At 32.6% G+C, this 15,616-nt stretch overlaps 2 protein-coding genes across 2 annotated transcripts in view; both read right to left on the bottom strand.

The window, feature by feature from the left end:
- Positions 1-4,471, bottom strand: part of igsf9b (immunoglobulin superfamily, member 9b) — a 123,254-nt gene extending 118,783 nt beyond the window's left edge. Inside the window, exon 1 of the mRNA XM_056464115.1 lies at positions 4,030-4,471. The gene's annotated coding sequence lies outside the window, so the exon portion shown is untranslated. The remainder of the gene's footprint in view (positions 1-4,029) is intronic.
- Positions 4,472-8,319: 3,848 nt separating this feature from the next.
- The window catches only part of tmem230b (transmembrane protein 230b), a 13,929-nt gene continuing 6,632 nt past the window's right edge, over positions 8,320-15,616 (bottom strand). Inside the window, exon 4 of the mRNA XM_056464464.1 lies at positions 8,320-8,987. Coding sequence (XP_056320439.1) covers positions 8,847-8,987 — 141 coding nt within the window. The 3' untranslated portion in view covers positions 8,320-8,846. The remainder of the gene's footprint in view (positions 8,988-15,616) is intronic.

Raw genomic sequence — 15,616 nt, 5'->3', positions numbered from 1 at the left:
ACTCTATTGACTAATAGATATCAGTTTTAATTGTAATAATAAACACTTTAAAGTACACTACAGTATGTATTACATATATCAGTTCACTATATATTTATTTAATATTAAAGTATGCTACAGCATTCATTAACAAAGTGTTGTAAGTACTATAATATATTACAGTATTATATACTTAGACATGGGATGATAATCGTTTTAAAGGTGTACCGTGGTTTGGAAAAGTCAAGGTTTTAATACCGCCAACATTTTCTGTAATACCGTTCCTAAGGTATGTGTAAGATGTTTAATTGTATTATTATTTTCTATTTTACAACAGCATGTCCAGCAGAAAAGATGTCCAAAGATGCCATTTTAAATTGTGAAGAAATCTAATGAAGACAGCAGAAGTCAATGATTCATTTGAACTATTTAGCCTGACATGTTTACTGCTGTAAAATATTTGAAAAGTTTCTCAAAATAGGATATATTGCGTTCAAAAGGGGGAAAACTTTTAGTTTTTTTACCCAGACATTTAAAAAGAATATATTTTAGAGCAGTAATTACAATACCGTGATCCCGTGAAACCATGATATTTTTATCCAAGGTTATCACACCGTCAGAATCTTATACATGCCTATACTTCACTATAGTAAAATTAAACACTATAGTATTTTTTTTTTTACTATATAACATTATTTACTATAAGTTACTATAGTATTTTTCTAATGTGGGAAACACATGGCCCACAACAGCAATAAAATGTTTAAAGGTATCAAGATAACCATGACGACACATTCGCTTTCCTTAGCGACCTTTGATCTCTCAGCAGCTGTGTTTATCACAACACTGTCTAATGTGGGTCAGTAATATCTGCTTAAACGGCGTATGGAGGATGAGCAGAAGGTGATTCAGTAAAGCTCAGGGTGAAGCCGCATTGCTGTTGACCCTCACTAGTCATTCTAGTCCAGGTTAAGCTGTTCATTTTGACATTGTTACGCGTGACCTTGTGACCAACGTATACCAATAACTAATCTTAGCATAACTGCTTAAACAGATTAGGCTGGCTTCTGCAAGTGCACGTTTGGTAAGCTGTAAACAGTTATATTCACACATCATTCTTCTTTAAAGTACAGCACTCTTATCTTTTGACATTTATGGATGCATTACACTAAATAATAATGATAAGATGGCCACATTAAAGATCAAGTATATCTAATGAAAGTACAAGGCAGCTTTTAAATAAATAATACAGTTCATATCAGGTAATAAATCCTTTATATTAATCCTAAAATGATATAATGCTTAATAAAATTACACATCAGCGAAAAAAAAAGAGAAGTTTTATTTAGAGAACGAAACTGAAAACAAAATATAATAATTATTTAATAATATTCATAATAATTAACAAAAAATGCTAACTAACTCTTTTTCATATATTTAAAGATGTCATTTTTTGCTTTGTAATTTTGTATGTTGACAACTATGGATTTATCAATAAATACATATGTTTATTTAATATAGGTGTTAGACAACATCTTATAAATTATATAATTATTAATATATAGTTAAAAGTTGACATATAATAATAATAATAATAATAATAATAATTAACAAATAATGCTAACTAACACTTTTTGATATATTTAAATATTTCATTTTAATATGTTGACAACTATGACAAACTATACATTTATTAATAAAAAAATAAAAAAATATGTTTATTTAATTTAGGTGTTAAATTAGAATACAGATTAAACAATATAATTCATATTTAATATATCACATATGATATTTCTCAGTTTTAGTATTTATCATCATTTTACTTCTAAATATTTTAACTAAATTAATTTGATATTAAGAGTAATGTTATAATATATGATTAAAAATAGTACAGTACTCTTATCCTTTGACATTTATGGCGGCATTACAGCAAATAGCAATGATAAGATGGCCATTAAAGATCAAGTATCCACTGAGAGTACAAGGCAGCTGTCAAATAAATAATAGTTCATACCAGGTAATAAATCCTATATCCTAAAATGATATAACGCTCAATAAAATTACAGTGTGATCCAGAAAAAGTTCAACGTCAGCAAAAAAAAAAAAAAGTTTTATTTAGAGATTTGCACCAAATCATAATGATAAGATGGCTATTAAAGATCAAATATATCCAATGAAAGTACAAAGCAGCTGTTGTACCTAACATGATATAATGCTCTATAAAATTACAATATGATACAGAAAAAGTTCAACGTCAGCCAAAAAAGTTTATTTAGAGATTATGTTTTGCAAATGAAACTGAGATTATATTAATATCATTATTAATAATAATAATAATAATAATAATAATAATAATAATATTCGTAATAATTTTAAAATAATACTAAGACTTTTGATATATTTAAATATTTAATTTTAATATGTTGACAACTATGGATTTACTAATAAACTAATTATTTTTAAATAATATAGGTGTTAAACTACATTTTAAACATTATATAATTATACCAAATACACTGAATAATAATGATAATATAGCTATTATAGATCAAGTATATTCAATCAAAGTACAAGGCAGAGGTTAAATAAATAATACAGTTCATATCTGGTAATAAATCCTACATATAAATTAATAAATAAAATTACAGTGTGATCCAAAAAAATTTTCAACGTCAGTGTCTAAGTTTTATTTAGAGTTGAGAAACTATTAATATAATAATAATAATTAACAAATAATGTTAACTAACTCTTTTGATATATTTCAATATATCATATTAATATGTTGACAACTATGGCAAACTATACGTTTATTATTAAAAAAAATATTTGTAATTAATTTAGGTGTTATACTACATCTTATACATTCTAAAATTATTATTATATATTTATATTCATTATATTACAAATTTTTATAGTTTCAGCATATCGTTATTTTACTTATACATATTTTAACACTAAATTAATTGATTTATTATTAGAAGTAATATTAAATATATACGATGTGAACTTTTATTACAATTTCTCAACTTATTCAATTAACAACATATTATAAAAATTATATCACATATAACAATATCTGTATAACTTATGATTAATATTTATTATGTTGAATATTTCTCAATTTCAGTATTTTCATTATATTAATATTTGAACACTATATAAATAAATATGTTTAGATATTAGAATAAAAAACATATCACATACTACTTTTAAACATACATATATATATATATATATATATATATATATATATATATATATATATATATATATATATATATATATATATATATATATATATATATATTTATTAGATTTTAGATATAAAATATATTATATTATACACACACACATACACATACATACATACATACATACATACATATATATATATATATATATATATATATATATATATATATATATATATATATATATATATATATATATATAAGATTTTAGATATAAAATATATTAGGTTAACATATTATATCTTATATTAAAATACTATTTTATATTATTATACCATACAATTTCTCTTTATTTTACTTCTCAGTAATCCAATTTGAGTTCAGCAAGATCCCAATAGTATATAAAGCCACCAGAGCAGCCAAAGTGGCATTTAAAACATAACAATAATCCTACAAACACCATTAAACAGGAGTACTCGTCTAAAGTACACTGCAGTCTATTTCTTAAGCAATGCCTCATGCAGTTTTAATGAAGTGACTGAGAATAAAGTGCTGGACAGGACTGATATCCAGCATGATCTGCGGTGGTCAGAGAGTGTGTGGTGGTCATTGTTCTCAAGAGAGTCACACAATCTCACGTGCACCTCAAAAAACACAGTAATAAACACAAATAATCCACCTGCAACCGAATATCATCGTCAGAAGTTGCATTAAAAATACAGGACTCATACTTCAATCAGATACAACATTTGAATGGCAGCTCTGATTTATGAATTATGCATATTTGTCTGAATAACATCTGCTGGCGCAAACGATTGCAATATGTCTATTTATAAATGCGTGTGTGTGTGTGTTTTACCTTTTTGAGGCACTTGACTGTGATGCTAACATAAAGGTGTCACTCCATCGATGGCGTTAACGTCATAGGTTCTCCTCCGCTCGAAAGTTGTACGAAATAATCCACAAAACGCTCACAGTATTATTTATAACACTTCAGGAATCGTTTAACAAGGTTAATAGCAAAAACCAGAGTAGTATCGTCGATGTTGCTGAATCCAGCGGCTCTTTAAAACTTCATTTACGTTGCCTGGGTTTGCTTCGTCCAGATTTTTAAATCCTTCAGCGTCAGAAATGTAAAGTTCCAACGGTTTGTTTGCACCGTAAAGCTGCGTCGTTGTTGTGTCTGGTCCATACAGACTCTCTCCTCGTGAGTGAAGTGAAGTTTCCCGCGGTCTCCAGTTTCAGTCCAGTAAAGTTTTTGCAGTCTCTCACATGTTTCTGTCGCTTTAGACACGCTAAAACACTGCACGGCTGCTGCTCACGCGCGCACACACATACATACACACACACATTCACAGTGAACGCGCGCCTCTCTTTCTCGCGCACACAGTGAACGCCTCTCTCTCTCTCTCTCTCTCTCTCTCTCTCTCTCTCTCTCTCTCTCTCTCTCTCTCTCTCTCTCTCTCTCTCTCTCTCTCTCTCTCTCTCTCTCTCTCTCTCTCTCTCTCTCTCTCTCTCTCTCTCAATTCAATTCAATATTTGCTTTATTGGCATGACAAATGTTACAAATGTATTGCCTAAGCATTTATAAAGTTTACAATAAAAATTTGCATACATATATATATGAAAAAACCAGTATGTGTGTATATATATCTATATATCTATATATCTATATATATATATATATATATATATATATATATATATATATATACACACATAATTAAATAAAAATATAAATAATATATTAAATATACCACAATATTATTCAATACATCATGTCATTCATATATATCAATAAAAAATAATAATAGATCAGTATACACAGTACATTTAACAATCAACATTTAGGATAAAGTTTACATTAAAAAAATAAACATATATAAATATGGTAAAGAAAACAACAACAACAACAACAACAACAACATAGTAAAATGTGAAAAGAAATATCGTAACATAATAAACAGTATAATAATAATAATAATAATAATGATAAAAATAATAATAATAATAATGATAATAATGATGATAATAATAATAATAATGATAATAATAATAATAATGATAATAATGATGATAATAATAATAATAATGATAATAATAATAATAATGATAATAATAATAATAATGATAATAATAATAATAATGATAATAATGATGATAATAATAATAATAATGATAATAATAATAATAATGATAATAATGATGATAATAATAATAATAATGATAATAATAATAATAATGATAATAATGATGATAATAATAATGATAATAATGATAATAATAATAATAATAATAATGATAATAATAATAATAATGATAATAATGATGATAATAATAATAATAATGATAATAATAATAATAATGATAATAATAATAATAATGATAATAATAATAATAATGATAATAATGATGATAATAATAATAATAATGATAATAAAATAAAATAAATCAGAATAAACTGTACATTTAACTAAGCATTTATGGATAAAACAGTGATAATAATAATAATAATCAGTATATTTACAATGATTCATTTAAAATAATCTAGATGTGTGTGTGTGTGTGTGTGTGTGTGTGTGTGTGTGTGTGTGTGCAAGCGCATCACTGATGTTTTTATTGGTTTTCTCTCTCTTTTGTGACAGACATTAATGTTTTGTGCTGCTAGAGGAATACAATCAGATATAAACTCTCTCTCTCTCTCTCTCTCTCTCTCTCTCTCTCTCTCTTAATTCAATTCTATTCAAAAGAGATTTATTTGCATGCCATTTTACATTTTTATAATTTTGCCAAAGCATTTTAGATTATATAGCCTAAACAACGAATAATGTCATAAAGTTATACAACACATATATACTTACAGAACAAACAATTATAAGTTTGATAAATACAATATAATAATCTCTCTCTCGCTTTCTTTCTATTGGTTAATCATGAGAGGATTTTTTTGTAACGTCATTATAACATAATAAAAAATATTCAGTTTACTGTGATTTTATTTGATTATTTTTTACTTTATTTTTGTTTAATCCTGATGACTGATATACAGTCGTGTTTTAAACTGATATTAATTATTGTGTCATGTGTGCTTTTAAACAACACAAATATTAAATATATGGTTTTATTAAACATCCAAACATTAGTTTTAAAAATACACCTGTTATATCAGACCTCAATGCAGAGACAAATATGGGGTTTTAATATCAAATAAAATAAAATAAAAAAACTGAAAACTAATTCTCAGACAAGTTATTGAGTAATATATGCTGTTTATATGTGTTTCAGAATGAGAATTAAATCATTTTGGTGGCATTTTATATTTACAAGTTAAAACAAAACTTTCATATTCCAGAAATATTCTATACATCTTTTTTATCAGATATGATATTTGGTTTAGAAAAAAGATGTTTTGTCCTATATCTGTTGTTTCCTGGTCTTAAAATATGATTTTCTTTTCAAACAAAAGAATTTCACTGGTGTAATTTTGGTGTAAGCTCATTTATGATCCACACGAGGGCGCACTTTCACCACCAAAACTACAGTGAACGTCATTTTACCATCGGAAAAAAACTGTCAATGGCCTATCAAGGGGTTTTATAACAGGTGTGTTTTAATCTTCTGCAAGTCACAGATGCCCAAACAGAAATATTATCGTGCAAGAGACACCTGCCCTACAATGGAAACGTCATTAATAAATATGTATTTATTTGTTTTATTTTTTTTGGCATAAAGAAAATAAATTTATATTAGAAATGAAAAATACATATAAATAAATAAAAAAGGCAATGAATGAAAAAAGATATTACATAAATATCTGGAAAATCTTGGTGCACTTTAATTTGATGGTCCATTTGAGTATTAGTAGACTGTCTGCTTAATATCTGTTGATTCTGCTGCTTCAACAGACATTTAACTGACTATAAGAACCTTTGCAAGTACATGTCAACATACACTAACCCTAACCCCAACCTAACAGTCTACTTATAATCTAATGAGAATTAGTTAGCATGTAGATGCAATGTAACTTAAGTTCAACAAACAGACCATCAAAATAAAGCGTGACCAAAATCTGTAACATTAATTAACATTACATTATACAGTATTTATTATTTACATGCATTTATTTACATGCTGTAGTCATCAATCTAAGTTTTAGGAACAACAAATAATAACTTGACTTCTCATTTGGTATCAGAAGTTTTCTTATATGAAAGGCAAAGGCCTCTAGATTACGCTTATTTTAGCTAAATAAAATATGATCATGCCTTGATTTATAATTATTTAATTAGGACAGTAAGGTCTGACTTTGCTTAGACAAAAGTCTTGTCACTTAACAGAAATAATGTCCAGTATAGAATATAAAGTCATGCTGCAGTGGAAACAGAATGAATATTGTGTCTGACTCCATCATGAGTTTGGAGGACTGCATCCATACATCTCTGCAATGACTCAAATCACTGATTAATAAAGTCATCTGGAATGACAAAGAAAGCGTTCTTGCAGGACTCCCAGAGTTCATCAAGATTATTTGGATTCATCTTCAATGCCTCCTCCTCCATCTTACCCTGAACATTCTCAATAATAGTCATGTCTGGTGACTGGGCTGGCCAATCCTGGAGCACCTTGACCTCCTTTGCTTTCAGGAACTTTGATGTGGAGGCTGAATCATGAGAAGGAGCGCTCTCCTGCTGAAGAATTTGCCCTCTCCTGTGGTTTGTAATGTAATGGGCAGCTCAAATGTTTTGATGCCTCAGGCTGTTGATGTTGCCATCCACTCTGCAGATCTCTTGCACGAACCCATCCTGAATGAAACCCCAAACCATGATTTATTCCTTCACCAAACTTGATTAATATCTATGAGAATCTTGGGTCCATGTGTGTTCCAGTAGGTCTTCTGCAGTATTTGTGATGATTGGGATGCAGCTCAACAGATGATTCACGGGAAAAATCGACCTTCTGCCATTTTTACAAATGATCAACAAGAAGTCAAGTTATTATTTGTTGATCTTACAACTGAGATCAACTTTTGTCAGGTAGTGTATAATATTTATATATGCTTTATTAAAATGTTTATCAGTTATTATTTTGGTCCAAATATTTCCACACTCACTCATTCAAAGGTCTCTTTTAGCCATGAAATTAATAAGCATTCGGTTTAAAACAAATTATTTATTCATAAAGCATTACTATGCAATAGCCATAACATCACAGGCATGAAAATAAGTTCAATCCAGTGGCATGACATCAAATATCATCCATGGAAATGATGCTTTATTCACATCACATTTGTTCAAATGTAAAAATTAAATCATTTTGCTTTCAATTTCAAGGATGGTTTGAAAATGTAATGTTAAATAACATGACTATGTTCTTTAGAACTGGGCAAAAAAAAAAAATTCACATCAATAATGGCAGATTTCAACCCCAGAGTAATCAATCAAATATATATATATAACAACATGTGGTGTGTTTTGAGCTGTTTTTTGGCTTCAGGTTTTGTTTGTTCCCTGTAACACATATACAGTGTCATTTAATCTATAATACAGTGATTTTGTTCACATGAAACCTCTAGTTCATAAATTCCCCTTCTCAGTCTATATGGATGTGTAAAAAATGAGCCTGTCAGGAGTTTGAGACACACCGGCAGCGGTGCAGGAACACAGGCTGAGATCTCTGTCAGTCGTCAAAGTCTGGGATGTCATCATAGGAATAACCTCGATAACCCTTGGAGGCGTAATAGGCGATGCGCAGGTGGTAAAATCCCGGAAGAAAGACCAGGATCCCAATAATCAGCACGGGGATGGTGCGATCGCGGTGCTGAGAGAAACACACAAACAAACACGGGGTCAAACATAGCAAAAATAGCAGCTTTTTCTTTAAGGACTTCGTAAAGTCTGTCATCAACAGGGCTGAGGGTATTTGTATTCACATTTTCTGCTCAATTATAATTATAAATACAATATTACACACACAATTACTTTATTTGGAATGACTAATACTGATTAAAGGGCACCTATGGTAAAAAATCTACTTTTCAAGCTGTTTGGACAGACATATGTGCATGTATGGTGTATAGACCGTCATATTGGGGTGATTTAAGCACACCCAGTGCTTTTTTTTCAATTTAACAACATAAAAAATGGTGGACCAATTGGAGCTGTTTTCAAACCGACCGCAACCTGACGTAGGAGAGCGGTCCCCCCACCCACCAATATTAATTGACAGGCGCGTCATCATATCCTCAGTTTGTTTATTCACGTCCGCCATTTTCAGCGTGAGTCGAAGCGATATCACTAAAGGAACACGCTAGCTCAATTTTAGATGCAAGGCTCATTGGGCTCAACACAAGAGCAATATTCTCCACATTATCGCTCTAATCGGAATTATTGGTTGTATCTTTAGGTAGGTTTGCAAACATGTGTACTTCTCATTGAGTCTACCTTATACTTCAGCCGTTTGCATTTCTCACGATCCCAGAAGCTCCCTGTGATCTTAACTAGCATGCGTTTTAGAATTCTAAACATAGGTTTCTATCAGGGTACACTCAAGTCGACGGCTGGGCGCCGCGGACCGCTGCAGAAACCTATGTTTAGAATTAAAACGACGAAACGACTATTCGGGACACTTCATGTTTCTGCCGCGCTACAGAGAGTGTCTGGTGTGCCGTGTCGCGGCTTCGAGCTGCGCATCCGGTGCCTCAGTCAAAGTTAATTCAGTGTGCGTGGTTATTAGTTTCTGTGTACAAGCTCGGCACTTGAAACTAGCACACAGTTGGCTGTAAAACTGTACAAAGACACAAATGATCTTGTACTCTCTGCTTGGTCTGTGTCTGAGTCGTACATGTATGACTGAATGGTGATCCTCTCCTCCGTCTGCCTGTCAGACTGTTGAAAACGCAGAGCGGGTGAGCTCATGGCCCCGCCCCCTTGTTACGTTGGCGGGAAGCCGAAACTAATTTACATGTGAAGCAACACACCCATAAATCAGCGAACTGTGGACACGCCCCCAACATGACACTTTTTAACACATTATAATAAAAAAATCTGAATTGTGTTTTTAACTGAAACTAAACTGGCACACTCAGAAGAACCATAATATATATTATATTAAATCATAAAAAAGAGGTAAACTATGTGCCTTTAAATCAACACAGCGTCCAAATAGTCGTAAATGGCTCATTATATTTCACAGTACAAACAATGTGCAAATAGATAACATGACTTAATATCTTTTACAGGACACTATTAATACTTAAAGTGTCCTTGCTTACAGGTTAACATTGAAATAAAACACATTATAGTTTGTTCTGTTTTAAAAGTAGGCTCTTTTTGAGTTACGACAGGTGTAGATGTTAGAACTGTTTGTTTAGCCTGACATGTTTGCATGTGGGGCAACATTCATACTGTATTTATTATTTAGACATATTTATTAACTTATTTTTTATTTATTTGACATTTTGTGATTCATTTGAATTGAATTTTTTTGGGCATTTTTACTATATAGAGATTTTATTATAATTAGTTTAATAAATTAGTGCTGTGAGAAATTATCTCGATAAATGTCGATAGTAAAAGACTTAACATGATACAATCTTGCTTTTGGTTATTATCGATATCTCAACAGCAAAGAGATGAATAGTTAATAACAAAATTACGATTTTAAGGCTTTTGTTTTAATCAGATTTCAATATTTTTTATGAATTTATATTAAATAGTTTTATTTATTGGTATTTATTTACGGTATCAAATAGCAATATCCGGTATTGTATCGAAGTAAACAATTCTAGTATCGTGACAGCACTATGATATATAAAAATGTTATGTAAATAATTATTTTATAGTGGCACGGTGGCTCAGTGGTTAACACAGTCGCCTCACAGCAAGAAGGTTGCCGGTTCGAGCCCCGGCTGGGCCAGTTGGCATTTCAATGTGGAGTTTGCATGTTCTCCCCACGTTTGCGTAGGTTTCCTCCGGGTGCTCTCGTTTCCCACACAGTCTAAACACATGCGGTATAGGAGAATTGAATAAACTAAATTGGCCGTAGTGTATGTGTGTGAATGAGTGTGTATGGATGTTTCCCAGTACTGGGTTGCTGCTAGAAAGGTATCCGTTGTGTTAAACATATGCTGGATAAGTTGGCAGTTCATTCCGTTGTGGCGACCCCTGATGAATAAAGGGACTAAGCCGAAGGAAATTGAATAAATGAACAATTGGTAAAAATAACAATGTTTTCATTTGTTGTCGTTGAAAATCAGAGCTATTGCACTTGATCATGATTTCTTAATTTTTCTAAAGTTAAAATATTGGTTTTGTGTGGTCAAAATTTTTTTATTATAAAGTTAATATAAACACCACATGACCTAAAAAACATTACACAATTTTTGCCTCTTATGCAAAATTGCCTCTTGTTAAATCAATTGTAGAGGCTATTTTACACTTCTGCGTCAAGAACATGCATATGGTCTGGCATAGCACAGTCGCATAGCCCTTGCCGTGGCTGGCTCAGACACTGACGTGCACCTCTCAAAAAAAAGAAATACATAACTACCCAAGCTCTGTGATTGGCCAGCTTGGTAGCGGTGTCGAGCGTGGGCGGTGCTGAGAGCCGTGAGCCTGACGGAGCGATTGTTTACAAGTGTCGAGTCCCGTGAAGGAGCTACAGATGAAAGCTTTTGTTTTATGTTTACCTTATGATTAAAGTTGTTGCACGTCGGCCAGTTCACACCTTGGAATGAGTGAGCTTAAGCTACTTGTAGCATTAAGAAGAAAAAAAACACCCGTAAAGCAACTCGAAACAGAGGAACATAAAAACCTACTGCCAGCTAGCGTTTGGGAAGTGTTATTGCAGAGCAACACAAACAGCATGCAGAAGTATGAATGCACAACTCAAGCATGGCAGGCGCCATAGGTCACGCCGATCACTCGACGCAGAAGTATAAACTAGACATAAGTCGCTTTGGACAAAATTGTCTATTAAATAATGAAATGTAGATGTAAATAAACACCTGAAAACATTGCTCCTTTTATATTTTGTCCAATTGACATCTTATGCTGTAAATGACAACAATTTCATGTTGAATTTAGAAGAAATGCCATTAGTAGTTTAAAGAATAAATAAAACAAAACTACAAGTAATTTTAAATCCAAAGAAACTGAGAATTTCCAAGTGACAATTTATTCATTTATTCATTTTCTTTTCGGCTTATTCCCTTATTTATCAGGGGTCACCACAGAGGAATGAACCGCCAACTTATCCAGCAAATGTTTTACACAGCGGATGCCCTTCCAGCTGGAACCCATCACTGGCAAAAACCCATACACTCCAATTCACACACATACACTACGGACAATTTAGCTTACCCAAAAAAAACCCTATACCTCATGTGTTTGAACTGTAGGGGGAACTAAGCCAAAGGAAATTGAATAAATGAATAACAATTGGTAAAAATAACAATGTTTTCATTTGTTGTCGCTGAAAATCAGAGCTATTGCACTTAATCATGATTTCTTAATTTTTCTAAAGTTAAAATATTGGTTTTGTGTGGTCAAAATGTTTTTATTATAAAGTTAATATAAACACCACATGACCTAAAAAACATTACACAATTTTTGTCTTTTATGCAAAATTGCCTCTTGTTAAATCAATTGTAGAGGCTATTTTACACTTCTGCGTCAAGCGCATGCATATGGTCTGGCATAGCACAGTCGCATAGCCCTCGCCATGGCTGGCTCAGACACTGACGTGCACCTCTCAAAAAAAAAAGAAATACATAACTACACAAGCTCTGTGATTGGCCAGCTTGGTAGCGGTGTCGAGCGTGGGCGGTGCTGAGAGCCGTGAGCCTGACGGAGCGATTGTTTACAAGTGTCGATTCCCGTGAAGGAGCTCCAGATGAAAGCTTTTGTTTTATGTTTACCTTATGATTAAAGTTGTTGCACGTCGGCCAGTTCCCACCTTGGAATGAGTGAGCTTAAGCTACTTGTAGCATTAAGAAGAAAAAAAACACCCGTAAAGCAACTCGACACAGAGGAACATAAAAACCTACTGCCAGCTAGCGTTTCGGAAGTGTTATTGCAGAGCAACACAAACAGCATGCAGAAGTATGAATGCACAACTACGCGCACGGCAGGCGCCATGGGTCACGCCGATCACTCGACGCAGAAGTATAAACTAGACTTAAGTCGCTTTGGACAAAATTGTCTGTTAAATAATTAAATGTAAATGTAAATAAACACCTGAAAACATTGCCCTTTTTTATTTTGTCCAATTGATATCTTATGCTGTGAATGACAACAATTTCATGTTGAATTTAGAAGAAATGTCATTAGTAGTTTGACGAATAAATAAAACAAAACTACAAGTAATTTTAAATCCAGAGAAACTGAGAATTTCCAAGTGATAATTTATTCATTTCATCATTTTCTTTTCGGCTTATTCCCTTATTTATTAGGGGTCACCACAGAGGAATGAACCGCCAACTTATCCAGCATATGTTTTACACAGCGGATGCCCTTCCAGCTTGAACCCATCACTGGGAAACACCCATACACTCCCATTCACACACATACACTACGGACAATTTAGCTTACCCAAAAAAAAAAACCTTTAGCTCATGTGTTTGAACTGTAGGGGGAAACCGGAGCACTCAGAAGAAACCCATGCCAAAACACAGACTCCACACAGAAATGCCAACTGACCCAGCCAAGGCTCAAACCAGAACCCTTCTTGCTGTGAGGCGACAGCACTACCCACTGTGCCACCACATCACCAGTGATCATTTAATTGAATTTAATTACTAAAGCCATTAAAGCTGAATTATTTTTGCTAGTATAAAATAAAAAATAAAAACAAATATTAAAAGAGTATAATAAAATATACATAAAACTCAAACTGACATCATCTTACAAAATAAATATTTCTCTCTCTTAAAAAAATATGATATACACATTATTTACATATTCAAAGGCTAATAAAAATGCTGTAAAACACATCAAAATAGCTATAAGTTCCATTGATATTTAGTCCTTTATAGGCACATTTTAGTGCCGTGCGCGCATGGGGCAACATTCGTACTGTACTTATCATATATATATATATATATATATATATATATATATATATATATATATATATATATATATATATATATATATATATATATATATATATATATATATATATATATATATATACACACACAGTGAGGTCAATAAGTATTTGATCACCCTGTGATTTTTCAATATCCCCTACTTAGAAATCATGGAGTGGTCTAGAATTTTCACCATAGGTGCATTTCCACTTACAGAGACAGAATCTAAAAATAAAAATCCAGAAATCACGTTGTAGGATTTTTTAACAATTTATTTGTAAATTACTGTGTCAAATAAGTATTTGATCACTTGAGTCAAAAATGTTTAATATTTGGTACAGAAGTCTTTGTTAACAATTACAGAGGTCAAACGCTTCCTGTAGTTCTTCACCAGGTTTGCACACACTGCAGGAGGAATTTTGGTCCACTCCTCCATGCAGATCTTCTCTAGATCTGTCAGGTTTCAGAGCTGTCGCTGAGCAACACAAAGTTTCAGCTCCCTCCAAAGATTTTCTATTGGATTTAGGTCTGGAGACTGGCTAGGCCACTCCAGAACCTTGATATGCTTCTTACGGAGCCACTCCTTGGTTTTCCTGCCTGTGTGCTTTGGGTCATTGTCAGGTTGGAAGACCCAGCCACGACCCATCAATAATGCTCTGACTAAGGGAAGAAGGTTTTTGCCCAATATCTCACAATACATGGCCCCGTTCATCCTCTCCTTTATACAGTGCAGTTGTCCTGTCCCCTGTGCAGAAAAACACCACCAGAGCATGATGCTTCCAACCCCCATGCTTCACCGTAGGTATGGTATTTTTGGGATGATACTCATCATTCTTCTTCCTCCAAACACAGCGAATAGAGCTTAGACCAAAAAGTTCTACTTTGGTCTCATCTAACCACAGGACTTTCTTCCATGACTCCTCTGGATCATCCAGATGGTCCCTGGCAAACCTCAGACAGGCTTTGACATGGGCTGACTTAAGCAGGGGAACCTTCCTTGCGATGCATGACTTTAATACATGACGTCTTAATGCATTACTGATGGTAGCCTTGGAAAGGGCGGTCCCAGCTCTCTTCACGGCATTGACCAGCTCCTCCCGTGTAGTTCTGGGCTGATTCTTGACCATTCTTAGCATCATTGATACCCCACGAGGAGAGATCTTCCGAGGGACCCCAGTCCGAGGGACATTGACAGTCATCATTAGCCTCTTCCACTTTCTGACTATTGCTCCAACAGTTGTTCTTTTTTCACCGAGCTGCTTGGCAATTGCCCCGTAGCCTTTTCCAGCTTTGTGAAGGTCTACAATTTTATCTCTTGTGTCTTTTGATAGCTTTTTGGGTGTGCCCATGTTGCTAC

The sequence above is a fragment of the Danio aesculapii genome, chromosome 8 (genome assembly GCF_903798145.1).
Source record: "Danio aesculapii chromosome 8, fDanAes4.1, whole genome shotgun sequence".
NCBI classification, from domain to species: domain Eukaryota; kingdom Metazoa; phylum Chordata; class Actinopteri; order Cypriniformes; family Danionidae; genus Danio; species Danio aesculapii.
The sequence above is the reverse complement of the archived record's forward strand: the minus strand, read 5'-3'. Positions and strand labels throughout refer to the sequence as shown.